Source organism: Aspergillus pseudoviridinutans (genome assembly GCF_018340605.1).
Source record: "Aspergillus pseudoviridinutans IFM 55266 DNA, scaffold_4, whole genome shotgun sequence".
NCBI lineage: Eukaryota > Fungi > Ascomycota > Eurotiomycetes > Eurotiales > Aspergillaceae > Aspergillus > Aspergillus pseudoviridinutans.
In genome coordinates this window covers 1,301,102-1,320,717 of record NW_025091284.1, presented here as the reverse complement: position 1 = coordinate 1,320,717, position 19,616 = coordinate 1,301,102, and the positions used below count along the sequence as shown (strand labels likewise).

General features: G+C 48.0%; 8 protein-coding genes across 8 annotated transcripts; 3 read left to right on the top strand and 5 right to left on the bottom strand.

Moving 5' to 3' along the window:
* Positions 1 to 114: 114 nt before the first annotated feature.
* Positions 115 to 1,707, bottom strand: Asppvi_005902 (uncharacterized protein; the record flags this gene model as incomplete). The annotated part of the gene is made up of 1 exon (XM_043301814.1): positions 115 to 1,707. The coding sequence occupies one exon, from the start codon at positions 1,705 to 1,707 to the stop codon at positions 115 to 117; it is 1,593 nt and encodes a 530-aa protein (XP_043157749.1).
* A 1,093-nt stretch (positions 1,708 to 2,800) lies between these two features.
* On the top strand, positions 2,801 to 3,350 carry Asppvi_005901 (uncharacterized protein; the record flags this gene model as incomplete). Its single annotated transcript, XM_043301813.1, has 2 exons — positions 2,801 to 2,825; positions 2,881 to 3,350. The coding sequence occupies 2 exons, from the start codon at positions 2,801 to 2,803 to the stop codon at positions 3,348 to 3,350; spliced, it is 495 nt and encodes a 164-aa protein (XP_043157748.1).
* Positions 3,351 to 4,054: 704 nt separating this feature from the next.
* Asppvi_005900 (A4/G1 family peptidase) lies at positions 4,055 to 4,864 on the bottom strand (the record flags this gene model as incomplete). The annotated part of the gene is made up of 1 exon (XM_043301812.1): positions 4,055 to 4,864. One exon carries the CDS (start codon positions 4,862 to 4,864, stop codon positions 4,055 to 4,057), a length of 810 nt encoding a protein of 269 aa, XP_043157747.1.
* A 3,108-nt stretch (positions 4,865 to 7,972) lies between these two features.
* Positions 7,973 to 8,389, top strand: Asppvi_005899 (uncharacterized protein; the record flags this gene model as incomplete). The annotated part of the gene is made up of 1 exon (XM_043301811.1): positions 7,973 to 8,389. The coding sequence occupies one exon, from the start codon at positions 7,973 to 7,975 to the stop codon at positions 8,387 to 8,389; it is 417 nt and encodes a 138-aa protein (XP_043157746.1).
* Positions 8,390 to 8,601: 212 nt separating this feature from the next.
* Asppvi_005898 (putative short-chain oxidoreductase) lies at positions 8,602 to 9,548 on the bottom strand (the record flags this gene model as incomplete). The annotated part of the gene is made up of 3 exons (XM_043301810.1): positions 8,602 to 8,981; positions 9,033 to 9,214; positions 9,268 to 9,548. The coding sequence occupies 3 exons, from the start codon at positions 9,546 to 9,548 to the stop codon at positions 8,602 to 8,604; spliced, it is 843 nt and encodes a 280-aa protein (XP_043157745.1).
* Positions 9,549 to 10,104: 556 nt separating this feature from the next.
* Asppvi_005897 (putative allergen) lies at positions 10,105 to 10,899 on the bottom strand (the record flags this gene model as incomplete). Its single annotated transcript, XM_043301809.1, has 1 exon — positions 10,105 to 10,899. The coding sequence occupies one exon, from the start codon at positions 10,897 to 10,899 to the stop codon at positions 10,105 to 10,107; it is 795 nt and encodes a 264-aa protein (XP_043157744.1).
* Positions 10,900 to 14,095: 3,196 nt separating this feature from the next.
* Positions 14,096 to 14,901, top strand: Asppvi_005896 (putative extracellular soluble lytic transglycosylase; the record flags this gene model as incomplete). Its single annotated transcript, XM_043301808.1, has 2 exons — positions 14,096 to 14,238; positions 14,298 to 14,901. The coding sequence occupies 2 exons, from the start codon at positions 14,096 to 14,098 to the stop codon at positions 14,899 to 14,901; spliced, it is 747 nt and encodes a 248-aa protein (XP_043157743.1).
* Positions 14,902 to 15,172: 271 nt separating this feature from the next.
* On the bottom strand, positions 15,173 to 15,936 carry Asppvi_005895 (uncharacterized protein; the record flags this gene model as incomplete). The annotated part of the gene is made up of 3 exons (XM_043301807.1): positions 15,173 to 15,622; positions 15,684 to 15,810; positions 15,869 to 15,936. 3 exons carry the CDS (start codon positions 15,934 to 15,936, stop codon positions 15,173 to 15,175), a joined length of 645 nt encoding a protein of 214 aa, XP_043157742.1.
* Between the last annotated feature and the right edge of the window lie 3,680 nt (positions 15,937 to 19,616).

Genomic DNA, 19,616 nt, shown 5'->3' with positions numbered 1-19,616 from the left:
GGATTACCCAAATAGTTTATTGCGACGGAAGGATATTATGTTATAGGAGCAAAATTTTCATTCTGATATTTCATGATCAAGAAAGGAAACAGATTATCAGTACCCATTATGTGATTAGACATTGTACGTTTCCCTCTGAGTAAGCATCCACTCCATCGCATCCTCCTTTGTAGCATTCTCATGCGTAAATTGCCATCTCACAAGGTCTTCGAGGGCTTGCTGCATGAACGGGCCTCCTTTTTCGAGATCGTACAAGGCCAAAATATCATGCCCGTTGAGAATAGGCTTTACATATGGGGCGTCCTCCAGCTTCGCCTTAGAGATATATTCCACAAACCTCGACCACTGCATAATCAAGGCCAGCTTTTCATTACCATACCCCAATTGATCGACGTCGTCTTTCAGAAGCGCGTAAAGTATTTGTAATCTCCAAGTACTGCCGCATGTCCTAATCAACATTCCGAGACTACCTCGAGGTAGTTTTCCGGGAAAAGACCCATCTGCCATAATCTCGTCCTTGTAATTCTGAATGCGAGGGTGATTTCTCATCGACTGAGAGACAAATCCGGGTACTTTTACTTCTCGCTCTGCAAGATCATCAAGTTGGTCGAGGTCCATCGGCACAAAAGCAGTCAGCATCCAGATGTCGTCCATTTTCTCAGGCTGAAGCAGAATTTTCCTGAGTGTCTTCGGTCCTCCGCCTAATAGGAAAGCCACGGTTTCAAAGGCGCGAGCCCATTCACTGTGCCGTGGGCCATACCAACCCGGGTGCCAAAGAACCCAGCTTGGTCTCTCATCTTCAGTACATGGCAACGCATCGTAAAAGACTGGACTGTAGAGATGGAGTTCATGGATCAATTGGAAAGCCGAAAATGTGTTTTTGCCTCTAAGGATCTTTATGAGCTCCGCTTCTACCCGCTGACGACTGACCATTGTGCAGAGTTGCTGCCGCAACTCGACAATTCGCATTGCGTTCATGGTCTCCCTTTCAATTCGGAAACCAAGCTGAGCTGCAATTCGGATCAACCGGAGGATTCTGAGGGGGTCATCACCAATGGCTTCGAAGGGGCAAGATGGTGTTCTGATGACGCCAGCAGCCAGGTCATGCAGTCCAAGTCCGGTATGATCTTCAACAATTCCTGTCTTGAGGTTGTAGAACAGAGCATTGATTGTAGCATCGCGACGATGAGCATCCTCCTCCGGAGTGCCAAACTCCATCTGCGGGATCGTGCTCGCCTCTCCGTAGGTTTCCTTTCTGAGATTCACGAAATCTACCGAGAGGCCGAAAATACTGTGGAATCTTCCGGTCTCGATGTGTTTGGATTTCTTCGAGTTCTTTTTCATCTCGTGCAGCTTTGAGATTACAGGAGGAACTCCGTAGCGCCTTGCCTCGTCAAGGTATTTGTGCTTTTCTTTCTGGAGATAATTCTCAAGCGCGTGGCCGAACCGGATGCCAGTCATGGAGCTGAGCGCCACGTCGATATCTGAGGATTGACCATTGAGAAGTCTGTCTCGAACCCATCCTCCGACGAACCACATGTCCAGAGTCGTCACGTCATTTTTGCTGGAGACGATACTTTCGCGACAGGCTAAGAGTAGTCGTCGCAGAAGCTCTTCTGCAGGCGACAGATGGAGAACTGGTGCTTGTCCTGCCGTCTGTAGGCGGCTGTTCACAATGTTGGTTGTGGATTTCTTTATTTGCGTCATACCGGGTACTCTTGTCCTAGACAGTGCTGGTTGTGAACTGATACGAGCTTTGAAGACCTTGAAAGAGCGCAAGTATTCTGAAGCTTTGCAAGGAAGAGTTGAGATGAGGTTACTCACAATGGTAGAGGAAGAATTTTTGAAATGTCAGCATCACATCGTCGTCATCCATGCCTGAGGCTTCATATAGCCTTACCTTTATGACCTCTTTCTCCAGCCATACTTGCATCATTTCCCTTAACGTTTCTTTTCGATATTAGGTTAAAGCCACCGAATACCTCGCTGGGAAAATTTGCTAGCAGGTAATCCGTATGAGAACGTAAACATCAGAGGAAGTGTAGGAAAGCGGTAACGACGTGAATGAATCCCAAGTCAAATGGGATTCCAGCAAGCGTAGGCATCATGATTATAGTTACTCCAACTCCAATCATGGGGAACGAGTCCTTAGTCAGAGCGATCTGATAATCTACGGCCGAAGGCTCAATAGTCTAATTGAATATGACACAATGTCTCATTTTATCATAACAGCTATTCTCTGTGTTTACACGGCGCTTAATACTCATTCTTGATAGGGGAGATACCAAGGGGCCACTATGATATTTATGGGATAGTGGCCAGTTCCAGGCCAGGACACTTTATTAACAAAATCACAGGGTCAAGAGGCCTTGATTGCGCCTGATTGGATGTGCCAAGTGTCAATCAACAATACCCGCCGTGGTTGCCCGCGATAGCCACCAAATCTGCAGGGGTTATGGCCTCACCAGCCAGTCTCAGCCTCGTGCGCCGTTGGTCTCCTGTGCTAGCTGACAGGGGTGAGAAACAGGAAAAATAAAGACTCACACCCCACCTCCCATTCAATCCAACCTCGATCTCCTCAACTATTAGCGTTTTTAATGGCCCGCCATCATGGCAAATTCAACGCGACAATGTTATTTTCCTAACGGTAATCCATCAACTGATGTCCCTTGCTCCTCCGATGAAGCGACTGGATGTTGCACCTCAGGGGATATATGTCTATCAAACGGAATTTGTCTGAACGTTGCCCATCAACCATACGTGGCGTCTCGGGGGAGTTGCACAGACAAAGAATGGGGTCATGGATGTCCGCAGTATTGCAGTAGGTACACCTCCCACCAAGTACACGACGAAACCAGTTCTGATCTAGGCATCTCACAGAGGACGTCAATCGGGGCGGGGGCTGCTCCATCATTAATCTCAGCTACGTGAATGGTATAGCAACATATTGTTGTGGCACTCCTATTACAAACGGGACGGATGTCATCTGTCCAGAAGGGATGGACAGCTTCCAGATCCCAACGGGGCACGCGGTAACCGGTGTGGCTCTCTTGAGCAATGTTTCATCGTCAGCGACAACGGCACCTTCGTCCACGGACACGGCGACAGGATCCTGTCATGACACTGCGATTGGAGCTGGAGTGGGAGTTCCCCTAGGCGTCATCGCGTTGATGGCACTGACATGGGCGCTGTTCGAACGAAAAGCGAGACGAGCAATGCGGACACAAATACCGCCAACCGCAGTAGTCTTAGACGACAAGAGTGCGCCCTATACGCGCACTCATAACGGGTCCCCTTCAGAACTACCGCACACACGCGATGTAGCTGAACTTATGGATATGAATGACTAATGGAGCGTCAACGGCCAAGTTAATACCCTGACGGAATTCTAATCGAATGCTGCTATGATATGTGTTGTGATGTACAGAGATCGTTGACGCAAGTCTGTAGAACATGGGGTTTTCAGAGCTCTGTTTCAAAGGTTCCATCTCATGGTTAACATTATTGGTGAACGAGTCCTCTTAAATGCAGCGAATATGTACACAGCTAAGTATCCTAATTTATTGCTGACCCATACATACATAGCAGACATCATGATCTTGATCATACATGTTGGAACTACTAATAGTTTGTGAATCTGTCGGACGGACCATTCTTAGAGAAACAAGAAGAGATGAGGGTGAGACGCGAATCTCAGGTACACACTCCTATCTCATTGGCTCAGACGGATCGAAGCAAACAAACTGTGCATTAGTCTGTCACTGATTATGGCCATTGTCGTGCTCGATGGGGTAGAGCGAGTGGGGTAGCGTCACTGCAAGGCAGCTCGCCCAGATACGTAAAACTGCTCGGATAAAGGCATCCGTATCATTACTGATCAATGGGTAAGAAGCAGGAGACAAAAGATGATATATTGAAGAAACTGACTAGGTTTGTCTCAGGCTCAGTACAGGTATTTTCCCCTCCTTCCCCCTTGTTCGTCTGACTCTCCTCTCATCAAAACATTCACATTCATCACTACCACAGAGTTTGGCCTCATTCAGAGCGACAGCCCTTAGACATACTTAACAGTGACAGAGCTGCTTGAAGAAGAGACCGAAGTCAGAACCTGGCCGTTCTGCTGGATATCCATAAGAGTGGCACCAGAAGGACCAACAGTGGAACCGCCATCGGTAGCCTGAGCACTGCTGAAGGTGACGGTGCCAAAGTTGGCAAACGGCACCAGAGAACCGTTGGACTCAAAGTCCTCGACGATCCACTCGGCATTGTACTCGCACAGATTGCCGTCCACACCACCAGTGAAGGTGTGGGTGACCGACTTGCCCTTGGTCACGTTCTCAACAGTCGCCGTGCCAGCGGTCTTGCTGGTCGCATCAACAGTGACCTTGATCTTGTCGCCAGCGGAGATGGAGATGCCGCTGAAGTCGTACGCATAGTCGGGGTACCACTCGTACCAGGCGTCGAAGGAGACTGAGCTACCCTGAATGCAGAAGTCGACACCTGTCTGGAGGATGGCGGAGCTGCAAGTGTCACCGTCGATACCGACCCAGGCGGAGGCGCAATACTGCTCGCTGGAAGAGCCACCGCTGGGAACCTTGGGGGTGGGGACGGTAAACTCGCCGGTCACAGCCGTGTAGCCTGTGCCGATGAGGACGGCACCGGCCCAGTTGGAGCTGTACTCGACCTGAGTGGTGTTGCTGAGCTTGATAACCTCGGAGGTGCCGGGCTTGTAGGGAGGGTGGCTCGATCTGTTGGAGGCGCGGGCCAGGCGACGGGCATGGCGAGCTTGACGCTGTTCTGTAAGGGGGGCAGCAATGGCAGCCGTGGCGAGCAAGCCGGAGGCGAGGACAGAAGTGAACTTCATGATGGTGACGATTACGAGTGAGCAAGAGAGGACTGCTGTCGAGGATGAGCTTGAGGGCTGATGGTAGTCAAGAAACTGCGAGACTTGCTTGAGCTGCTAGACATTTTGGACTGGGAATTCAGCTTCAATTTATACTTGAGCGCCAGGCTACGCATTCCTTATCTCTGTGGTAAAACGACCATGCACAACATGCCTTCTCGCTGGATACTTTCCAACTAAGCAATCAGGATCCAATGGACTCCGCTCTATCATGAGGTGAGGAGAAGGGCCGGAGACCGATGGAAAATAGCATCTGATGCATATCTAGTGCTCGGATTTGGAATATTCTCCGTGAGAAGCGCACCTGTACTATCATTTCTCCGTCCTCATAAGTGAGTCGAGGTGCAAATTAAGCAAGTCCAGCGGAGATCTTCTCGCCTCGCCATAATAGAGCCCGACGAGACCAAAGGACTAGATGAGTCTGGGCCAAATAAGCTCGGAATGTCGCTTCTCTGAGGAACTTGATTGGCGTCTGTGTGCAGAACTTCTACCCCTCCTGAAATCCATTGGAGGATTGATAACAACGGGGAGGAGGGTACGCTGTTGGAAACAGGTCATGTCCACCATTAGGTCCATTACTTGGCGATCATTGCCATAAGAGTCAAGCATTGCCAAGACCTACAAGCAACAAAGTATACGCACGACAATGAGACCAAGACTGTGAATGAAGTCACTGTGTAGATAATTGCCGTGCGGTGCTTTCATGGCCAGCCTATCGCGCAATCTTCAGCAGTTCTGTCAATTTCGCTTTTTCGGTAAATCAACGGACCTCCGACGGTGCTCGGGGTGCTCGGATAGGATCAATATACTCAATGGATAGTGATAGCCAAGAAGAAAGGTCAAGAGTGCACAGGCAAGTTACAACTTACTGCAGAATTAGCGGTTCCTCTAGTGTTCAAAGGGGCTAGAGAAAGGAGGTCAGATGCTACTGTGGCGGAGACTAACAGAGTTGGTGTCTTGATGGCGCGGTACACCAAGCTTTGATCAAGCATCTCGGCGAATAATAAGCATCGTGCGTGAGTTTGGCGAATATGGTCTAGAGAAATAAGTAGATTAGGCTATTTTCAGCGGCAGTTGGTCGATGTAACGTTCCGCTGAAAAGGGGAATACTCTATCAGTTTAGATTGATTTGATATTAATTTTCTGCAGAGATAATGCAAGTGGCGGCGCCTGATGACCAAGCGGGGGTGTTCTTTCTTCACCCCGTCTTCTTATCAACGGTCATTGCTATCAGGTATTGAGTATCGACGGCCTGTCCGTGCTGTCTCCCTCCGGATATCCGGGATATTGCAGATTCTCGTGGAAACGCGAGGAATAAAGCTTATCGTGCGTAGTTCCTTGCTACCAAGGACTGTCTGAGAAGTAGTTTACCTTCTGCTCGGATATTTGAGGATGTCCTTTCAATCACTGAGGCAGTCTTTATTATTATTCAAGGCCTATATACTTCCTATTTTAGATATTGTAGGTTTGTTACTGTAAAGGTACAAAGTATATCATATTGGTAGTCAAGAGACAATATCCGTTGCTGGTAGTTGGACAGTACGAAGACAGTCAAACAGTGAATCGATTCCTGTAGAGTATCCTTGTCCCTTCCATAAGTAGTGTGTTGGTTCTGGTACAAAATCATGCCAAAAATAAAGATTATTCTCCATTTGTCTTGGGATAGACCAGTCCCCATTGTCATTGACTACATCTTTTCTCGCTTCGGAGAATGACTTTAATACAGTTGCCCAGAGGCATTGGAAATAGGAAAATAATGCGTAGAAGCTATTAATCAATGTGCAAGAGATTAACAGGCCATGACTCAATTTCCTTGTTTGTTACCATTGTATGACAAGCTATCGCTCTACTCAAAGATCCTAATTGCAACCAATGTACCCGCCACTGAATGTAATAGTAAGTCGTCTTCTGCTCGTCTGACGGTTGGGATAACAAGGATCTTATTATCTTGATCTTACGAGCTTATCCCATTCAAGCTTTGTCTCTTCAGAATAAGAACGTATTTTATGCTTATTAGGTCATCAAGTCTATCTTAACAACTGTCGCATATCTGAAAGCATTCAGTAAGTCTCAAGCTGTTAGCTATATACATCACCCGGAGAGTTATAGTACCCATTCTCCCTATGAATGCAGCATAGACAGTCGCCATGCACGTCAAGTACATGATCGACAACCTCGATGTCAAGATCGTCACTAACCATGTCTCAGAAGATGAGATCTTGTCGATCGAGGGGTTGTGACGGATGATCTGCACATCTGAAGCATGATCGACGATCAACTGGATAAGCTACATCTAACAACGTCTCTCCCAGCTAGAGGTATGTGATGTTCGGAGTTTTCACCAACGGCTCCTCTTCTCGTCCCACGCTAGCGCCTGGGATGACATGTCGGGGTGGGCAGGGCTACACTTGAGATGGTGACTAATTAGCTGCTGACAGTCTGCTGATACTGTCGGCTGCTGAGGGACTGGAATGCATGGACATCTCGCATCTATTAACTCTGCCATGCAGTGAGTTTTGAACTTGGATGATGTCAGTTCTAAGAGGTCATGTTAACGTAGGATCAGAAGCTGATGAGGACTTTTCAAAAGTCAGTCATTATACCATGTATCATCATAAGTAATCGTTCCAAGGTTAGTTGTCCGTGTGAAGGCCACGTGAAGTTTCTCTAGATATATAAACTACCTGGACGATTTCGTTGGTGTCAGGATAAATGGGAGGCCGAAAATGATGGAGCCGAGTCCAATCCACACAACTTGGCCATATAGTATATGTTAATGAGCTCTTTGAGTAGCTTTACTACTATCAAAAAGGATGTACTAGAGAGATATACTAGGATATAAATGATATTGTTATGAAAATTTGAAGGGAATAAGGATGTGACATCATTGGCGGAAATGTTTTGTGATTGGCTGGAAGAGTCTGCGAATGCCCCGCCGTCAGGTGCTTAGGTAAGTTGCTGGTTGAAAGCATCACCGCTGTGTTGATATTTTTTTGTCTGCGCTCCCTGGTGCAATCCTGTGGCACGATATAGCAAGAGTTATTGGGCCTCTCAACCATCATCTTCCAAATGCTCAAACTCTATGTCCTCGTCTACAAAGGCGAACCTCTGGACTACCATGAATACCGCCACACCGCTTTGTACCTGAAGCTCCCTGACAACCAAAGTTTCATCATGCACATCCTGGGCACGCAGGGAATGTTCGAATATGCTCAAATCAAGAACAAGGATCCTTCTGCTGTGGGGTCGCTCGCAAAAGTGGTGCCTGTGGCTGATATCTCAGAGGTGATTGGCTCGGGACCCATCCAGTCCACGGTCGCAAAGACATTAATCAAGAACGGGCCGCAGGACCTGGACTGGAACTGCCAGCACTGGGTTGGCGAGGCCTTGAGCAAGCTTGCGGAGAGGGAGTATATCACTGTTACCGAACGCGCTGAAGCTATCGATCGGATGATGGATGCGTGTCTCGAGGCCATGGATGATTGAAAGGACGATGCATGGTCCTGATCATGATGTCTACCGAGCAGAGTCTTCAATAGCGCATATGGCTGTGACGCAGGAGTCTCAAGTATTTCATTCTTCGGAAAGTCGACGTACAGATGCACTCTTCTCATTTAAACGCTCGCAAGTCTCCATCCCAAAAAGTCCGTGGCTGTCCACATTCAAGGAATGACAAACGGTCGCATACGCAATGGAGACTAGATATCCGTCCCACAAGAGAATTCCTCCCACTCTTCCAGCTTCTTCAACGTATCCTGACACTTCTTCCGAATGGCCGCGACCGCATCCGGCCCCAGCGCCAGCTCCTTCGGCCACTCTTTCCCCTTGGCCGCGTTCTCCCCCTTTACCACATCGATGATACGCGCAACGCCTTTCTTGGGATCACCTCTCTGCTTCCCATTCGCATCGCGGAATGTCTTGAACGAAGACTCGGTCAACTCCCGATACTCGGGGAATCTGGTTTCGACGAACATGCTATTTTTGGCGCTCAGGAGCTCAGTACGGAACTGACCGGGTTCCACCAAGAGCGTTCTGATTCCGAGAGAATCAGTCTCTTGACTGAGAGCCTCCGTTGCATCTGTCTCTGTCAGCAGGGACTCCCAAGTACTAGATACCAAGATTGACTTACAGCGAAGCGCAGCCTTGGAGGCGCAATACGCCCCGACGGCAGGGTACGACTCCCATGCTGCCATCGAGCCGATGTTAACAATCACGCCTTCCCTGCGTTTCCGGAAATGCGGCAGGAACGCTCTGGTCGTATTAATGGTTCCGAAAACATTGGTGGTGAATTGGAAGAGGTAATCTCCATGGCTGTACGGAGTATAATGTTAATTTCATTCCTGTGGATAGCGTCACAGACTTACGTCATGTCCTCCAATGTCCCGAACTGCGTGTATGCCGCATTGTTCACAAGAATATCAACTTTCCCGTAGATAGCGATCGCATCAGAGGCCTTCTGGTTCAGTTCTTCCTGGGAGGCTGTCACGTCTAGCTGCATGATTGCAGCGCCCGCGTCGCGGAGATGGGCGATCTTGGCGACGGTGCGTGCTGTTGMGATGACCTTGTCTCCGCGGGAAAGGGCTTGAGTGACGAACTCGCTGCCGAAGCCTGAGGAACAGCCAGTGATGAGCCAAACTTGAGCCATTTTAATGTCTTTTTAGAAAAGCCCGAATGTTGTGTTTAATTACGTAGTTGTCTTGAAGACCGCTGGGACCAGACTGTGTCCTGGGGTTTTCGAAGAATTTATACCTGCTGGCGGTACAAAGGATGACATGACGACAAGGAGTTTACATCGGCCATAACACTGGAGATAATATCGGTGATATGCCTAGTTATTAGCTATGATGAGTACACTTGTATGTAGGATCAATAGCGATGATGTCGTCTCCATCGGAGGTACTGTGGTGCCACAGGTCTTGGCATCGCGAAGGCCGATGATTTTCGGGATTCTGATAGTGCGTCGGACTACTCGGAGAGATTGAGTAATCAGGCATACTATATCGGACGCTTGGACGGATGATTATCTTGATATAGCCAATCCAATCATTGAATCAGATAGTCCTAGGATTTATCTTAGTTTCTATTTTTCTCTGGAATAACCAATAGTGTAAACGAGTGTCATTTGTCAGTAGTCGCTATCAAAGCAACCATATTCTATCTATATAATTTTCCATAGTTTTCCATGTTCATTGTAGTCCAACTTAACCACTGTAGTCAATGGTAACAGCTAGGCGAACGGCACCACCACCAGAGAGGTTTCCACCAATGCCCCCAAGAGCGGCCTCGGCAGAGGTATAGGCATTGTTAACGGACGCCGCATTAGGAGTGATGCTGGAGCAAGTGCCACCCAGCGCATCACAGATCTTCATGCCCTGCACGGTCAAGCCCGCATTCTGCGCCTGGATGGCAGAAACATCGAAACCAGTCCAGCCGCCGTTCCCGGCGCTGCTGAAATCAAACTCGCCCCAGGTAGAGGCATACCCGCCGTTCGAGTCCCTGGGGATACCGCCAGCGGCGGCAGCAAAGCCGCCGTCGGTGTCGTCGTCAAACGCGACGTACTTGGTCTCGCCAGCGTTGAGGGTGAGAGTCAGAGCGGCGTTGCCGTACCAGCCGTTCATCCCGCCGTTAGGGCCGATCTTGTTCCAGAAGACGACGGTCCAGGGCTCAGTGTTCTGGCCGCTGATCTGGGCGACGTTCTTGTAGTTGGAGGCCGATTCGGCGGAGACCTCGATGATGTTGCTACCCCAGGGGCTGCCGACGTTGCCGGCGTAGGTCTCGCCGCTGCCGCTGTTTGAGGTGCGGCTGCCGAAGCCAGCGGTGGAGTAGGAGCCTCCGGCTGGGGTTGCGGTCCAGGCGGAGCTGCCGCTGGAGGCGGAGGAGGAAGCGACTGTGGAGGAGGCGGTGGAGGAGTACTGACGGCGCTCGTGGCCTTGGAGACGGGCCAGAGAGCTGGAGGTGAGGGCTGCCAGCAGCAGGAGAGACTTGGTGAACTGCATTTTGAGAGAGTGTGGGTGTCGCGTTAAGCGTGCTTCAGATAGTTGTAGAAGGCTAAAGGAATGGCAGTGTCGTTACTGACTGGAGTAACGAGGAATCGATAATTCAAAGAGAGCGTCTGAAGTATCAAGCCGAAAAAGACTGAATGAATGTAAGCGTGTGTATACACGGTTAATGAATGCGATGGTTGAAATGGAAGACTCCAAAAGGGTCCCTCTCAGGCCCTTTTATAACATCCTGAGAACAAATTCTGTTGCCCGCCACCCCACTGTTTACAAGTCGAATGTGTGTTCTCGAACACCCATGGCGCTGGTGGATGTCATTTTCCTTGGTTCGGGAGGTTGCACGTTTGGATAGAGCCTTAGAATCGAGGGCGATGGATCAGGGAATGCGTCAGCATGGGCAAGTTGCTGGGACTKGGGTTCCGACAAAGACGATGCCATGGTCTAGGTCCATGTGGTCGTGTACTGGTTGACAGCCTGACAGTAGCCTATTGGACAGTTTGATTGAAGACACGACAAGACATCTCTGGTATTGTTTTGGGATTGGCCGGAGTCTATGGGCGGTACCTGAATTGTACGCCATTTCAACGCCATTGGCTACTCCCTCTGACCAGTGGCTCTGTGTGGGACCCTGGCTCTGCAATACATAAGAGTCTGGTTGTTGGAGGAAAGTTGTGTGGCTCTGGACCTTGGATTATTTTTGGTATGTCTTTGTGTTGATTGTCTCGTTACTTATGCTTGCGTTTCAACATCAAGAGACAAAGGACATGAGACTTAACTTTGTAAGTTGAAATTTACTCAAACGACAAAGAGTATATCGCTGGGGGTCTAGACTTTACCTCATGGCAAAGTACCGAGAAATGATCAGAACGCTCAAACGGGCTAGCGAAAGTGGACACGAATAACGATATCACAAGGGCCTAAAATCTTGTGGGTGGAGCTCTCCTCCACAGGTCTCTGTCGCTAGAGAATTGTAGTCTAGCTATTTAGGTCTTTCAGTGGATTCCTAGGGCTTCTCATGCTAATCGATGCTAAGTATATATCCAGACTTGTAACCTATGTCCACATATAAGCATTTAAGGACAAATTTATTGTTCCCTGCTTCATGGCTCTCTTTCATACTGTCCCTATTCGTGGCTTTCTCAAAAATAGAATTCCCTCGGAACTCCCCTGAGGCCTTCAAGTCAGGTGCTTTGTGTGCAATCTCGTCGAACCATGGTTACATTTGTCTGGGCCAGGGGCAGAAACACAAAAAATCTGTGCTTTTCAGGATGTCAAATCATGAGTGGTCAACGTTGTGACTAAGCAGGAAAATTCTTGAAATTCCCACCAATCCCGTTACAGTTCATCTGCATTTCGTCAACAGGCGAACCATGAACCATGGGATGTTTTATTGACACCTTTCCAAAAGGGCATTGGCCCTTTTTCGTGTGCCTCATGTAGGCAGCCGCTGTCGTAACTCATACGTCTATGCTAGGGAATTCTCGGTGAAAAAATTATATAGAAGAAATTGTAGGTCCTAGATAGGCTATGATTGACATTTTCATTATTAACAAACGATAGAATTCAATACTTCAGCTAAAATTGCCGAGTCAACGCCCCACACCAAGAGCAATGCAACTTGATCCCAGCTTATGTCACACTAGAGGAGCATTCTTGCCTCTTCACTCTTGTCGCCTCGTGGAATCGCCGAGGCATCGTCGACTTTGGGCGAAGAATGACCGACGCAGTGCCTCTGTTGGTAAATATTATGCTGAAGGCAGTACTGCCGAGTGTTGGATAGTGGAAGAGTTATCTTCCCTGCTATAAGCAGAAACACCGACAATGATGTGTTCCTCATAAATCCAGACGTCTCTGAAACACGAAGATTGCGGGCAATAATTCATGTCTTGCCTCGCACGTGTAAAAGCAATTTTAACCGGTGTTCTAGAATACTTCTCCGCGGGAAGGTCAAGCATCCGGTGGCACACAAAGTTGAGCTCGCAGTCTAGAAAACTTGTTGCTCTAGAACCTCCTCGAACTTGATGTGTCACCCTGAATCCAGCAATTTCTGCTATATGCCCTTTACCCCGGACGCTCAGGAAGCCATCCTACAGAGCTATGGCGGCCCGCAGATGGGTTATGCTTAGTTTAGTCTACGGGGCACTGGAGACGCCCACATTTGCTTCAAAATAGCTCTAGATTCTCAAATTCAGGCGAGGAGTAAGGGCCACAAATCTGATGATCATACTGTTCTTGACAGTTGATCCAAGGAGGCGCGAGTGGCTAGAATGCATTTGTCAGGAAGGTAATGACATCAATGTCATGTCGCGGTCAGTCGCTTACCGAATAATTTGGACAGCTGTGATGGCGATATTTTGCAAGTCACCATCCAGCCAGCAATATCAGCATCTTGAAATTGTTTCAAACAGTTCACCGTTACCATCAGATATAGGTCAATGAGTCAACCAAGGCATCTCAGGATTGTTATAATTTAAACGCTAACTAGTTCAGAAGACAATATTTCCTGCACGTATTACACCTTTCCATTTACGAAAGTGAGAATGTTACTGTAAAACCGCCCCCAACTTTAGATGTAACCTTTTGCACTTCCTAAAAGGGGAATTGGTATAGAGACTATGCGATCGGCATTGATGACATAATCACTTGCACGCTGCCACCTAGACGTCAGACTTACTCGATGGTCAACACCCTGAAGCTGGTGCTTAGCTCTCTCAAAGTAGACGAGATTATCTGACTATTCCATACTCGTGTCTGTTGCCAGTACTGGCCGAAATGCTCACAATCATATACCGAGATGGATGCACTGAGGTAACATGCCGACCCGACGCTAAGACAACTCTGCTACCCTGCTTGCCAATGAAATCACTGCTACGATTCATATCAAACAGATCGGTGTCGCACCTGTCAGGCTAGCTCGGACCTATGGCCCCATAGAAGAGTTGCTGCGTTTGATAGGTCGTGTTTCATGATGGTCAGGACTGCAGAATTACCCCTTTGGGAAACTGGTCGATTCGCATCAACATGCTGATTTTGATGAAGGTATCTCGAAGGAAATTATGACCGGGGTAGGCAGAGCGATCCGCTTGGAAGAAATGAGCTATTTAAATAGCTCCCTTGCCGACTGAGTCGATTGACACGGACATTCGTTTTTCAACTCACCCGACACCACAGTCAAACAATAGCAAGCGCAACAATGGCGGTCCTTAAAAGCATCACGCTGACTTCTCTGGCCCTCGCTATCGGCGTCACCGCTCAGTCCGCCAACCCAGGTGTCGGTATAAACCCAAAGGCGCAGGGTGCAACAGAAAATGTCACCCCACGCACCGGCCCAAACGGGTACCGTCCCTTTAAACCCCTCTACCTTTAGTGGCACTGCTGCTAACCGCAAAATCCAGTTCCGAAGACTGGCTCAACACCGGCATCACCACCACTGGCTGGAACCCTCCCTTCCTCTCCATCGACGACGTCTACACCATCAGCCTCCAAGACTTCTACAACGGCATCGGTTCTGCCTGCCGCCAGTACGACAGCTACTTCCAAAGCAGCGCATCCAAGTACGGCGTCAAACCGGTCATCCTGGCCGTCATCGCTATGCAGGAGTCCTCCTGCAATGCCAACGCTGGTGGTCCCACACCAGGTCTGATGCAGGTCTCATGCGACAATTACCCGAATGGCCAGTGCACGGATAGTATCCAGGATAACGTGGACGCGGGAACGCACTATCTCAAGTCGCAGCTCGACGCGTCGGGGGGTAACGCGATCAAGGCTCTGGGTGCATACAATGGGTGGTTTACTGCAGGGAGTGGGCTTAACGGGAACCGCGGTTTGACGAAGGACTACCCCTGCTCGGCTGAGGGTAAGGCGCATGGTGAGCCGCAGAATCTGGATTACTTGCACCAGGTGCTGAATGGATGGATGATGGGGTTGGACGTTTATGGGGCGGATAACTGGATTGGTACCTATCACTGTGATCAGTCGTGCAGCAATGGTTTGTGCTAGATGTCTTTTTAGTTATCATTCTTAGTAGTGTCCATATGATGGAGAAGGCATGAACTTATATGAGATTCGCAAGATCTGCATAATGTCAAGTCTTCCTAATGAATAACGGCGAGCACCTTGCCTGGAATTCGCTGAAATATAAAGAAAGCCAATAGTGCGAATCTAATAACAGGACAGGCAATCTAAGTTCCAATCTTCCTGTTCGATTCATGTGCCAGAACAAAGGAGATGGACTTCGGATCAGGAAAGCAAACCAGGCTTATAAATCGCCTCAGTGGTCATTTAACATTCTTCTCTCCATGAGCTCAGAGATTAGGTCGGCTGCGAAGATAGGTGTTTTAGCCAGGAACAGCTTCACTCTGTCCAGGTCTGCAAAAGCATCCATGATGTGGAAGTTATCCGCGACGGTGGCCACAAAGAGCTTACCCGATTCCGAGTCAGAGATGTATTGGCCGCCCACCAGCAGATCGTACAAGTCTACTGGACAGTCTAAGGTTTTGACGGCGGAGGGAAGATCCGCCAGCACTTGCTCTTTGAGACTATGGACCTCGTACTCTTCAGCCATGTGGCAAAGTTCAAAATGGAAAGCTACCAATTCGGAAGGTTCGAAATCAAAGAGCCAGCCGGTATGTTGCTCATAGTTGTAGGTGTATATGTACTCAATCATAGTCGAGAAGGCTTCGACGCTGTGCTTTTGCTTCAGATCCACCGAATCTTCTAACTGGTTCGCATTAGATCTGTCATAGTGCTGGATTGAGATGTTTCTGCGCTGAGGGACTCACTTTCCAGTCTGCCTCGAACTTGTTTGCAAAGTATGGAGAAATAGTAGACAGCACGAGCTTGCTAACATAGAAATTTTCATCCTGGACTGTGAAAGTGAAGTCAAAGTACTTCCCCTCCTGATTGAGTCTATACATGAGTCTGTTAGATCGTCCTTGTATAACTTTGTATATTGAAGCGTCCTCACTCTAGCATTTTCTTCTGTGCCCGCTCTTCGCTCGGAGCTTCCTCGTTTTCATCACGCGTGCGACGCATCTTGAGATTCTGCAAGCGGATTGATTGGTATGAGGTTTGTTCACGCAGCTCCTGTAAGGTGGTTGCTTGAAGTATTCCAAGAAGCCGAAGTTTGGTAGATGATAGGAGGAATGAAGATGGATTTAACAGAGGAAAGATCCCAAGTCCTAGCGCAAGGTTATCAATCAAAATGTAGATAACGAAGAGCGGTGATAGTGAGTTGAAGCTGTTGTACAGATGAAGGAGGAGTGATGATCAGCTCACCGAGGTCAAAGATGGTCAATTGACGATATCGAGCTCCCAGAGAATGGTCGACTTCTCGAGACTATTCAAGCTAGATTGTTCTGAGCTGATGAGATCCACAGAATACTTTCATGTAAAGAAGGCTTTGTCGAGGAATATATCCCACACTCAGTTACCATGTAGCAGGAAAGAAACTGACGCAATGAATCTCACTCAAGGTTGATCTCAGCATGATGAGGTTTCCTAAATATTGTTTCAATCTGGTGTAAAGGCAGACCAAACAAAATCATAATGTCCCAATGAGCATTGTGAAAAATGATTCCTTGATGGAGTCTAAGCCGACGATGACAAGAAGAGAGAGCCCAAAGCCAGCAGACACCCTCTCCCAGAAGAGCGCAGAATGACACCCTTGCAGATGATTTGCATGAATTCATCTTAGCGAACCCTCCCACAGCCGTGATGAGCACGTTTTCCAAGGCCATGGCTTCGCTAGAGTTCGATGCGAAGGCGATTCCTCAGCTTAAGAGCTGCTGGGACAATCCGTCATACGTATGCTCTTTGGACTATCCACCATGATAAGAAGGAAATCGCGCACATAGTTTATAGCAGTATCTTGGGCATATGCTTGTGAAACGAAGTCAAAGAAGTCACTGAACATCGACCGATACTCAATCAAGGCGCAAATTCTGTCTTCAAAGGGCATTTCTCCTCGAGCTGAAGACAAGATTCTTATCTGGAGTGTGATAGACGGCATCAGGAAATGGGTTTGGTATGGTCGATTATCCCCGAGGTCAGGAACGACGTAGTAATGGTTGTAGATGAAATCAATGACTGCCTCAGTCATGGCTGGCAGCACATTGTATAAAAATATAATTATCCAAGTTTGTTCCCGGTTGTGGCTCAATATTGCGCTTTGGAAGTGTCAAGGCATTTTCTTGCGCGTCGGTTAACTTTCAATCTCCGCTGGACGGGTCGATTTCCTAACTTCAGACGAAGAGCGATTCCGAGATACTATCAATACAGGGAGATATCTAATAATAAGCGTTTCCTTGCCGAAAGCCTCTGCATTGGCAAGAAGCTATAGGGAAAACCTGTACAACCAGGGAAAAACCTATAGCGAGGCTCTAAATCACACGAACTGATCGCTTATTTCCCACAGCACAATGACATCCTGGCATCCGTCGTTCGCTTTGCCCATCACTCCTCTTCTTGACCTCCAATACAGGTATCGTCATTCCCTTGGCCATTGTCCCTGCATTGCTCTGGGTAGCATGTGTCCCTCCAAACCAAATAGTCTTCATCTGACGTGCACAGGAAGCGGGAATCAAGGATATGATGGTCATCAGTAGGCCTACCCGCCCTCTCAAGAGCATCTTTAATGTCCTGGAAGTAGTTCCCTATCCAGAACCTCTTAATATCTCCGCCATTGAGCTCAGGGAACGAGGAGTTCTACATACCCTTCTTGAGCAACGATGATCCGCAGTACGTAAGCCCCTGGTTACATCTGATTGCAGTAACCCCTGTAACCGCAGCAAGAACAGCAAGCAATACCGTGGGTCTCATTGTGGAGGGTTTAAATGTAAATTAACGTGATAAATGTGCTTGTTTGATCACTTCGCTGGAATCCTTGACAGTAGGTTGAGAGATGATGGGACTCGACGGACCTTAGTGACTTTATATGTTTAGTACAGGGACATAAGGTGCTAATACTACAACAAATGACTTGGTTTCGTTACACTGCATTTACCTATTTCTAGCTCTTTTTGTTGCCAGGAATATGTGCATTGTCCACTACAATCACATCACATCTTCAGCGCCATGCATGGGGGTTGGGGTACTCAGCTAATAGCTTACTTTACTGCGTAAAACTAATGCAGCAGGCGATCATCCCAGCATTAACTAGCTATAAGAATAAATATGACGTGCCTCGTTGCTTCCTCTTGAACCAGACGCACATTTGCACTTTAGGCTAGGGCCACTCACCCTGTTCTGGGTGGGATCAGGCAATCAGTCAAAGATCGTCAACGGACCTCTTATATTATTAAGGGGATAATGAGGAGAGAGAAGCAACATCAGGGTAACCTGACAGAAATATGCTTATGGGGTATCTCAACTCCTGTATTCTAAAAGACTTCAACTGCTTGACGCAAAGGGAATGAAAGTCTAAATAATGCATGAACTGACGTAGTCCCTAATAAGCCACCAAACTGATGTAGAGCCAATGTGATTATGTGACATGTCTTATTCAGATTTCAGCCTGCAGGGCCGGGTCCACCTTCGCTAACTCCCGTTGGTTCCGCATCTTTGGTACTGGGAATGCTTTTTTACAATCCCGGCTTGCTGCTGTATCTATCAAGTCATCGTCTGCCCTGATGATTTTTTGAGGTTATGGGATACTAGAAAGAAATGCTAAAGTGAACAACTTGCTGCTTGTACTCTTTACCTGCATAGTAGATGTATTACAAAGACTAAGAACAATGTGCAAGCAGCACACAAGTAACAGCACCTGTCCAAAAGCAAAGACAAACTATCGATTGAGATGCATATCTAGAGCAGGTTAGGAGACAACCAATGCCATTCACCATTAACTCCTTGTGAGCAAAATAAATGCAGAGAGCAGGCATGAGGTCTTAGGGCTTCATCGACTTACGTCATAATAATTGACACGTAGCGGCCAGATCACACAACCGTGACAAGTACTCTCAAGCTCAAAAGCGCAGTAATTATAGATGATCGAGTATCCTATGCTCTATGAGTGCCTACGATGCGATGTCCGAGCTAATGGATGTTTAGTTGCCGAGTCCAGTGGCCTGACAAGCAGCGTATATAAAGCCTGTCAGGCCGGCTATTCTATTCTGTAGAGGATGTCCGGCATACAATATCACAATAGAACATTATCAACAATGGAGCAAAGTACATCATTCGGTCCTGTACTTCATCTATTTGTGGTCCTGCTGAAGTTAGAGATGCAGGCCATCCTCATTCTGCCACGTCAGCTGCACCTGGAATTCACAGAGGATACTCCTCAGCGCTTGAGCAAGCCTTGTTCTTTCGCCTGAACCCATAGATGCAAGATCTGTATCAGTAAAAGTGACAACCCAATTGGCTCCTAGCAGACGCCATCACATCATCCTTCTGCGAGCAAGATCTTTTCAGGAGCACTAGGTCTCAGAGGAATTTGTCATGACTCCGTCCGCGGCGCCACCATCTACAGCTAAGGCACCGAAATGAAGTGCATTTCTGTAGCCGCAGGCTAGTTGGTGGCGATTGCTAATACAGCAGCCTCCTATGAAGAATTTTGCCTATAATACCTGCGTGAGTGCGCTAGACAGAGGATTTGCACTTGCTGCATGGTCATTCCTAAGCTGCAGGGAAGCCAACATAACTTCCTCTCGAGCAAGTTGTGGAAACCCGCTCGAAAGGTCAGGCGGTTTAGTGTGGAGATGCCACATTGCTTA